The 10749-nt window shown below is 35.4% G+C and overlaps 1 protein-coding gene across 1 annotated transcript; it reads right to left on the bottom strand.

Moving 5' to 3' along the window:
• On the bottom strand, positions 1078–8887 carry LOC109841533 (probable AMP deaminase). The gene is made up of 4 exons (XM_020410495.1): positions 8725–8887; positions 8558–8650; positions 6625–6800; positions 1078–1367 (listed from the first exon to the last, which is right to left on the bottom strand). Exons 1-4 carry the CDS (start codon positions 8885–8887, stop codon positions 1113–1115), a joined length of 687 nt encoding a protein of 228 aa, XP_020266084.1. The 3' UTR covers positions 1078–1112.

Raw genomic sequence — 10749 nt, 5'->3', positions numbered from 1 at the left:
GTCTCTAAGAATGAACAAAAGAAGTTTATATCAATTAAATTAAATTCATAGAGTAACTAGGCATAAAGTTAACAGCCATTGATGACAGACCCGATTGAAGAACAAACCCTCAAATGTATTAGTGCTTACTTTTACACCAAAATAACTACAGGTGGGGGGGTGTAACAACACTGCAATTCAAGTGTATCAATGCTTACTTTTACACCAAAATAACTATGGGTGGGGGCGTAACAACACTGCAATAGTGTAGTTGAATTACTTTGAACATGATTATATGCTTGCTTCGTGGATGCAGAACCAGTTGTAAGTGAAAGCATCATGCAAGCCAAGCACCAGCACTTCCTATAGTGAATCCATTTTGAGTTGAATATCATATTGGACATACTGCATCCTTCTTAGAATTTTGTTGTGTAGTTTGTGTATCATATGGGGGTTTCGTGATTCCTCCAAACCATAGCGGAATTTACTGTGATTTACAATTAAGCAATTATCCAATGTTTAATTACATTAGATGATTCATATCATGCACTAACTTAGTAATTAACTAAATATGTACATTGAATAATGTTTAATTACATTAGATGATTCATATCATGCACTAACTTAGTAATTAACTAAATATGTACATTGAATATGTTTTTGAGGATTAGGTCTCCCGATATCATGCACTAACTTAGTAATTAACTAAATATGTACATTGAATATGTTTTTGAGGATTAGGTCTCCCGACAATTAGTCTAATTTGGTACTGGTCACTCTTAAAAATGATGTGAAGATCACCTGCTGTGGACTTTTTGGAGCATGTTCATACCTAACACATTGGTCCCGCAAAGAACAATCAATAGGTGTGGCTCCACATTATAGGAAGGTATTTTACCTATAAAGTTTACAGGTAACTAATACCAAATTGAGATACTTGCTAGGACTGCATCCTTAAAACACTAGTTATTAGTAATTTAGTATGAAGATAATAATATAATGTTATATTAATAGACTAAATATTCATTTTGATCTCTATTCATATCCCAGGAGTCTTCATGGAAGGAATATAGTAAGCGAGAGACTATATTTGGTCCACACACTGATGCATCCAATTCCAAATATCAACCAGGTCAGGTATCCCAGGATCGGATTGCATTCTTGCTATCTACACTAAAATAACTAAGAAATGGATAAAAAGTCATACCACGAGGTGAAATCTTCATCCTGACAAAAGTTTCTTGCTCAGGCTCTCTTCGGAGAATATCAGCAGTTACAGGATCGGGCTGGACACCATGGAGATCACCAGATGCACTATGTGATCTGATCATACTAGTTGAAGGTAATGGATTATTATCACCATTTGCTCTGATATCATCTGGCAAGTCCTGAAATAGAGCTCTTAATTTTATGCCACTGCTCACAGTAAATTCACGATATTTTCAAATATAATCCACATACATTAGTCATCACAAACAAAGCTAACACAAAAAGTCCACTCCACTGACAGCAGTAGGTCAATAACAAACTTTGCAAAGATTCAACTAAGTAAAAAAAGAGTGGCATAGACCATTTAGGTACATACTAGCACGTGTTGGATTAATTCAAAGATATGGAAAACTCATGAGCAACATCATAAGGCCTCATTCATGAACAGAAACCAGTAACATCATATTCATAACCACCACCAACTAAAACTAAAAAAGAAAAAATGGATAGATGACAAAACAGGTTAAGCTGCAAAAATTTTGTATAACAAAAGGTAGGTACTGTTGAAGATTCTCAAGATAATTGTAGGCTAAGAAATATATTTTTGCCGATCTGGATAAAACCAAAGGCACAAAGCATCCACAATAATAAAGTTAATGGATAAGGAAACAAAATGGGAGGGAAAGAAAAACCAGCAGCTACCAACTGAGCATGATGATACTGTTAATGCTTTAAAGGGCATCAAATGATTAAAGTAGACATCAATGCATGATTATGTTACTATATGATGCTGTGATGCATCACGACATCAAAAGTAAAATGGGAATTAGGACCTCCAAACAGATGTCTTCAGTCTGTGTTATAATCACTGATCTCGAGGCTGACACCAATTTATCTCTTTGCTACACAGGTAACCCAAATAATGAATTCGGTGGTTATGCAGCCAATGTTATAGGGGGACACAACTGTGTGTGTGTACAGGTAGTGGTGTCTGCAACTTTGTAAAAGGTAAGATATGGGGACATGACTATATATATATGTGTGTGTGTGTGTGTGTGTGTGTGTGTAGAATATTTGGAATTAATAATTTTACATGATCAATATTGCCTTTTTATTTACATGTTATGGGAACTAAATTTTCTATAATATTTTTATGTTTCTCTTATTATGTAGATTATAAATTGAAAAGCACTCATGTTTGATCTAGATACCCAAAAGACCCTCTCAAAACAATAGTTATGAACTAAGTATAGGCTGCAACAAACCTAACCCATGTCCAATGAGTTTCAGAAAGTATATGAGAATATTTCGTCCAATAAGGGTATGGTAAATGTTTTAATTTAAAAGATGTATTATACATTTGAGTATGCACCTGGATAAATGTATGCATATATAAAAGGGGAAGTGTCAGTGTGGGTATGGGTACAAATGGGTACAGGCACGTCTTCAAGAACAAGTACCCAAATAATATAGTCGTCTACTAACCATATGAGATTATTGAATGGTGTGCATATGTAGCAAAACGACAGATTCCTCGCAACAATCTAAAAGAGGGTTTCTGTGGGCTTTATCTGCTATATATTTACAAAATCCCTCTGCATGGGAAAAAAATGGAGATTGACGGCTCATGTGCTCAAATGAGCTACTAAGAAATAGGCTAGTGATGAACCAGTTGCGAAGAATAAGAATTTCTCTCACAAGCTCACACATAAACGAATTAAGAGTTTTCTATTTGAAATCTCTTTGAATTTGCTCCATATTCCAAACTAAATGACCTCTAAGCGGCAAAACGTAAACCTCTTCCATTAAGGCTAGTAGCAGCTTATAAGAGTTGGGAGAGACCCATCTTTCTTTTCTCGTTGGAGGACATTAAGGAGCAGGTAAACCTCGCTCCACATAAATAAATCGAACGTTTTTTATTTGAAATCTCTTTTGAGTTTGCTCTGAATTCCAATCTATATGAACTCTGGGCGTTACAAAGTAAACCTCTTCCTTAGAGACAAGTAAACTTTCAAAGTTAGGGGAGACACATCCTTCTTTTCACATTGGAGAACATTGAGGAGCAGGTAGAACTCGTCACTCATATCTCTTGGCAGCTCCACATTAAATAAAGAGACATCTCATATTTAGCATCTCATACATAAATACATGCATTGTAAATACATATATAGGTAGTGCCTAAAATGTCAGTCGATATATCGGGTTTTATAGCAGCCCGCAACGATATTTACAGGTTTGTAGCTTTTTCTAATTTTAAATTTTTTTCCTGACGATATTCGATATATCCTGATATACGCGATATCGACCGATATTGGATTTTTTCCGTTTAGGTTTTTTCTAGGTTTCGATTTGGTTTTGGGTTTCCAACCTGACTCAAATACCAAATAAACTTCAGAAATCACAATCGAGCTCAAAAAATCCTAACCCTAATAATTTCGGCATTCACCTCTCTCTCTCTCTTGCTCTTCGCCAGTAAGCTCCCTCTCTTTCCGGCCCCTCTCTCCCCCTCTATCCCTCTCCCACTTTCTCTGCCCTCTCTCTATCTCTCTCCTCTTTTTTATCTTCTCTTCCTCCACCTCTTTCTTTGTCTCTCCCTATCCTTCTAATCTCTCTCTCTCTCTATGCCTTTTTTAATATTATGTACTTAGAAGGTTTCATGATGCAATTAAGAAGAAAGCTTTTACAATCTGTTAGTCATTCTAAAGATATATTATGATGCAACTTCTTCCGTTTAAAGATTATTAAATATGTTTAAATTACATATTAGAATATTATAATAGGCATGAACATCATTCAATATGTCACCCTTATGTTTACTGAATATCCCTGATTTCTGCAATCGGATATGGATTTTGATCGTTGGGTATTTACGCAATAACCGATATTTAAAACAATGTCACAGGTATGTAAATGTACGCGTGTAAATATACACTCATAGTACATACATATGTGTATTATTTCTATCGCTCACCTCCAATGAAATTTCTAATATCTCTAATATGTTCCCAAAATACTTTATTCTACTTTTGTTAGTGCAATAGGAAGGGATGAGATCAAGATCAAATAAGCACTTCTCCATAAAGATAGGGTCGGTCTATGGAGCAAGATTTTAAATATCAGATGTCGGCGACATGTTAGATGGCTAAAATCCATGTTGAATTGTAAAAAACGAGAAATATTGGGTATATGTAGTAAATATTGGATTGTCATATCAAACGGTGTGCATATATAATATAATATTTTAAATGCAATCTAGACATACTTAATAAAATATATAGTTTAAACATACAAAATGTAAATAACATATGATCTTTAGGATCACTAACCAATTCTAGAAACTTACTTCTCGATTGCAAGAGAATGTGAGCAAAAAGGAGATAAAATGAGAGAGAGAAGACAAACAAAGAGAGATAAAATGAGGGAGGCCCCAAAATCCTTCATCGTCGAAACCTCAATCCAATGTCGAAATTTGGCGATGAACATTCAGTCAATTTCTCCCTAGAGTGGAAGTGACTGAGAAAGATTGAGCAATTTATTTTTAGGGCACGATTTTGCTCTAGATTTGGCTATCGGGGTCTTTAACTGAGAACGTAACAATTAAATAATCAAGTTTGGATTTTGAGTTCTAAACCAAAGCTCAAAAGAGCAAGGTCTTAAAAATCAGCATAGCGGTTGATACTTGGAGGCCAACATATTGGTCGATATGTTTGACATGTCCCGATATTTTTCCTCAAAACGCCATATGACATCGGAAGTATGATATGATAGCATTAGAGCTCTCAAGCCGACATGTCAGCCGTCATGTCTGATTTGTCGACCCACCATTTAAAACCTTGCTATGTTAAGAGCTGAGAAAGCTTTATAAAATATGAGTAAGTTTTTACACCGCTTGTCTACCTACTTTCATAGAAAATCCAATGGTAGAAAGGTGAACTAGCATCATCATCATCATATATGCCATTCTTCCTTATAAATGGTGTCATCTAAGGTGCATTCCTAAAAGTTGAGAAAGTTCCACAAAAGAATTGACCAATCCTACCAAGTTCTAACAACATTTTGACAACCTTTTGTCACTTAAAGATACATATGATATAGTGAGCTAGAGTGACATGCATATCTCTTTATTGGCCACTTAGAAGGAAAGTGGACCATAAACCTACCTTTTTAATAAATGCAATTTAAATTAATGTAACCAAGAAATAAACCTTGAGTTTCCCTTGCCACTAGGGTATGGACAAATAGCTCCGATGATATGATTCATATACAACATTGTTTAAAAAATCTATTACATAACTCGTTATGTTGCGCTATGTAACCTAGCACGCCTTAAACGTAAGGTAACTTTGTGAAATAACTTAGACACACTATAACTCTACGTTATTACAATATAATATGTACTATTTCAATTTAACATGCTTTACTTTAATATGACTTATGTTATTCTAAAATAACTTCTAGATACTTGAGAATATATCCTTTCCTAAAACTTGAAGTAGTTAAGTAATTACTTCTGAATTGTTTGTTAAACATATATGTCTTGTTGTGGTAACATCATCATGTGATTGCGAAATTATGAACATGACTAATTAAACGAATATAATTATGAACGAGCTATAAATTTAAGATTACATCTTTGAGCATTCCATTGTGATACTTCCTGTTAAATCTATATAGTTTGTATCAAATTAAAGAATTTTTGATAAAATATTTGTGTATCATGGTATTTCGTTCCGTAATATTATTGTGAACATCTTTTATATTTATTAAAACTAAATAATAAGAAAATATTTTGATCCATTGAGATGTTATGTTTAAAAATTTTGATGATTCTAATTATTAAAGTCATTTTGAATAGTTTTTATTTATAAAAAAGTAAATAATTAATTAAAAAACCTATGTTATGTGTTACTTTTTTTACCTTTTTTCTTTAACCCCTAACAAATGGGATAGGTTTACGTTATGTGTTAATGTTATTTTCAACATTGGTATAGAAAATTGCATTCCTCTATGACCATAGAACAAGCTAAAGAGCCAAGGATACTGCATCCTTTCACAACATGCATGTTCCACATTACTAAAGTCCTGCAAGTATAGGAACATGACATTTATGAACAGAGATCCGTAGACATAATATCGCAGCCATAAGAAAATAAAAATGAACAAAGCATAAAAAGCCAAAAACATTCAAAATAATATGATTTTTTGACCAAGATTACCAAAAATATTCAGAGAGCACTAGACGGGACAATAAAATAATTCAATTTACTGATTATGTCTCAGATATCAAGGAAAACACTAAATTCAACTGAAGAAATGTTGGTTTTTGGTCAAAATGAAAGAAAAAGTTCATGAAATATCAAGCTCAGAGCCTCAGATCATACTAAAAGAAGGCCAAGTTGTCAGAGTAGAATTAAAGTGAGAAGGATACAGACTTACATGATTGCCATTAGCATGCAAATAGGAATTATCAAGGTTAACATCATTTGGCAGTTCATCGTCATCTGATCCCTCCACGCTCTCAAAGGCACTAGCCCCAGGTGACTTAGGTGAAATTGGTCTAATTAGATGTCCAGCTCTTTCGGTTGAATTTGCACATACAGATTCTTTACTGCCTGAAGCACGAGAAAACATATTTGTGATCCTACTCCTTGATGTCTTGTGTATACTTGAACAAATCTTGATAGATTAAATAAATAAATAAAAATAACACAAGTATTTGGGTGTGATTCTTTAAGTACTTATTCTGCATTATTTTAGTCATGGTACATTAATATATGTTCATTTACATTTGATCATCCTCGACCAGTTTGCTTTTACATTTCACTTTGAAGACTATGATTTAATTGTTACTCCTATTTCATTCATTTAAAGCAACTTTTGGCTGACAGAAGATCACGCTATTGTGCTACAGTCAGCAATGCAAGGAGCATGATATTCAGGCTAATGATGATCTCATTTTATAAAGAGATTTTGAAACAAAAAGTTTTTCTTAGGAAGAAGCTGTGGTCCTCTTGAGCATCACCTTTATGTATAACATATGAACATATCCTATTAGTTCCTCATAAACAAGTATAGCTATGTAGGCATTTCCTAGTTGGCTCAATTATGTTCTGATACATCTCCAACATCTTAATGTTCACAATAAAAAGACCAGATAACCTAACATCTAATTGTTCATAGTATATCATAAATACTATTTGAGCAAAATAAACATAGAGTTAGCCATCTCCATCTCAATAAGGGGAAAAAGCTGAAAAGTAGTTGGTCCATTTATATTAACAACCAATTTTGAGAGGTTTTATAGCAAAAATAAAAGGGTGCAAACATCCAGTCTTATTTTTTTAACAGTCAATAGTTTGTAAGAACAGAATAAATAAAGACTCTCTAAAGAAACTTCTTTTTATTATAAGGGATAAATTTTAAGTGTAATTCAACCTGAGTAAAAAAGAAAAGTATCTTCTGCACGTATTATTCGTCGCTATCTTATTTCTATTTGCATGCTGTTGTAATGATGCACCCAACCAACTCATTAGCAGTTAACTGCTTTTAAAAAGGCGAGTCCTTTATGTCTCAGGCTTTCAGTTAAAACAGAAGTATATAATATGATGGCAAAAATATAGATTAATGTTTCATAAATTTCATACAAATCTTTACAATCACTACAACATGCAATGCCTTGCTTTTTTAAGTACCTAGCATACTATCTTATCGCGGTTACAAATCTACTTACTTGTTCTCAGAAATCACTTCCAAATCAACACATCAAACAAAAAGATTAGTCAAGATACAATTCCATATTGAACACACACTCACAAAAAAACACATATATGAGAAATATTCAAAATAGACCCATTTGAAACTTTAGTCCCCACTTTTGATCCAGTCCAGAAATATTTACCAAAATCGACCCAATTTCTAGCCGCAGCCGCTGACGTGGCCCAAATTGGGTCGACTTTTGTAAATGTCTGTGGGCCGGGTCGAAATTGGAGAATAAAGTCTTAAATAGGTCAATTTTGAAACTTTCTCCTATATAAATTGTCCATTAAATTCTATCAGTTACAGTAGCTCATCAATTTCCCCCACTGTAATCTCTGTGAAAACCTAATGCAGTTATCAACCTCAACCAATTCTTCCATCAAGACAAGATTGTCCTCCTTCCCCCATCAAGACTAAATTTTGTGCCTACCGAAAGAAATGAATATATAAGTTGCCCAATCTTACAAAAGAAAAAACCTAACTTTACATCATGAACATGATTTTAATAACTTACCCCATCCCAATCTAATGCATCACAAGTCATTAAAACATTAACCTCTCCATCTCACTGAACATTCAACTACGACAAGAATCGATCGAGCAAATACTCTACCTTCGATCCCCGTGTGCAGCCTCGGCAACCCCGGCGGGATCCCCAAATCCACCAAATGCCCATTCGACAAAAACGCCTCCACCTCCCCGTCACCTCGCCCGCGCCGTCACGTTGGGCAGCGATCCGGCTCTTCCGAGACAGAGCTTTCCTGTTCGTCTTCTTCGTACGATCGGCGTCCTCGGGTCGATCCCGCTCCCGCTCGCGCTCGACGGCGCGGGCGAACTCGAGGAGCTCGGATAGGGTTTTGCGGTGAATGTAGTAGGCGGAGACGGCGACGAAGGAGGCGCCGACGAGCGCCGCCATGGCGAGATGCAGAGCGTAAGCGTCCATTTCGTAGAGAAATCTTCGGAGATTTTTTTTAAAACCCTAGAGAGAGAAAGAGTCCGTCTTGCGTGGAGATAGAGAGAGAGAGAGAGAAAGAGAGTACTTAAATAGAGGCGGAGGAGGAGGGAACACTAATAAATGGCAGCGAGCAGCTGGGGATCGCGTTGAGGTGAGGTGGGGGACGGGAGGGTTAATAAGTGGCACCAATTTTGAGTTTAATTACGGTATTGACACTAACGTTGAGGGTCCGGGTGCAAACGGATGCGGTTAGTGAGGGCATACCCAGGTACGGGTCCGATAAGATACCCGCGTACTAATGTCAAATAGTTCATCGAATGCGGGTAGGGCCCACGGTCCTCGGTTCGATGTTGTCCGTTTGGAGTGTGGAAAAGAAAGATGAAATCCGCATATATCTTTAAAGTTAGTCCTTCAAATGTTCCTATTAGATTACTCGATTCTTTTTAAAATTAATCTTTTCAATTAAGAGTAAAAGTAACAGTCTATACTTTTATACTTAAAAGGGGAATCAATGATCATTGTTCATATTACAGTAAATTCTATAGTGAATTACTACAGTATAAATAGTAAATAAAATTTGCCCTCTTCAATTGAAGCACATATGCTACAGTAAAGATATTGTAGTATAACGTAAAATATTTCCGCTACAGTATTAACATTTGGATCTTTTTTAAATATAGACATAATTTACAAATCAAATGTATTAAAACTTGGATACTTTTTTAAATATAAAGGAGTAAATATGAAATCTACATCAAATATATTAAACTTGCATCCTTCTTTAAGTATAGAGGAATGGATGTAATTTCTAATTTTAAGCATACAATAATCAAATCAAATACATTAAAATTTAGAGAGAAACAAGTTTAAAATACAGTGTTTAAAAAAACATGGGTCGTGTTTTGCACGGGGGTACACTAGTTGGAGGAATTATCAAAGTAAAATTTACTGTTGTGGACCACCAGCTCCTCCAATGCTCATAATTGAGCGACCTAATAGCGATTTCCATGATTTGAGGAATTAATTTCTAATTATGAAAGATTTAAGGGACTAACGTGGTGACTCATTTATGGTACACTTTATTAAAAAAGGTCTAATATCTTCTATTCTCGTAGGTGATGGTTTCACCTTTTTTCGGACCCCTCTTGGCAAAATTCCTAGCTTGGTTGCTAGGATTGCCAAGATTTTTTTCTTTGTATCCAAAAATAATAATAATAAATAGATCATTAGATTCTCTCTCTCTCTGTGGTAAAACAACAGAGGTAAACTCCTCAAGTAGGGGTGGATAAAAACTCTCTCTAGTAAAACAACAAAGGGAAACTCCTCATGTATGGGTGAATAAAAGCTCAATACAAGTTGAGCAATCAGAGCAGGTCCTATCTCAACAGGGTAGGGCCAGGATTGGAAACTTAGTTCATGATGATAAAAAGATCTAAAAAATGAGGGTCCATTGAATCTTTAATATTATGAATTAGTCTCTACAAGTCATTGGAACTTTAATATAAGGGGAAAATGCTTTCAGCCCCCAAATTCGTAACAAATATGCTTCCCCCTCCCAAGACTTTTTCAACGCTCTAAAAACCCCCAAATTCGTAATAACTATGCTCTGAGCCCCCAAAACACAAAGCCCAAGAATTTTACACAGGTAAAGACTATAATACCTATTCTCTCTCTCTAATATTATATTCATAATAACCATACAATCCCTCCTCTCTCCCTCCTCCTTCCCCCACCATTTTTGCCCTAGCCCCCTCCGTCTCTTCTGCAACCCTTGTGGCGGCCGAAGCTCCTCTCCGGTCTCACGCCTCGACCCCTCGCCTCTGCTCGCCGAGATCCTCCGTGTCCACCGC

The sequence above is a fragment of the Asparagus officinalis genome, chromosome 5, assembly GCF_001876935.1.
Source record: "Asparagus officinalis chromosome 5, Aspof.V1, whole genome shotgun sequence".
Classification (NCBI taxonomy): domain Eukaryota; kingdom Viridiplantae; phylum Streptophyta; class Magnoliopsida; order Asparagales; family Asparagaceae; genus Asparagus; species Asparagus officinalis.
The sequence above is the reverse complement of the archived record's forward strand: the minus strand, read 5'-3'. Positions and strand labels throughout refer to the sequence as shown.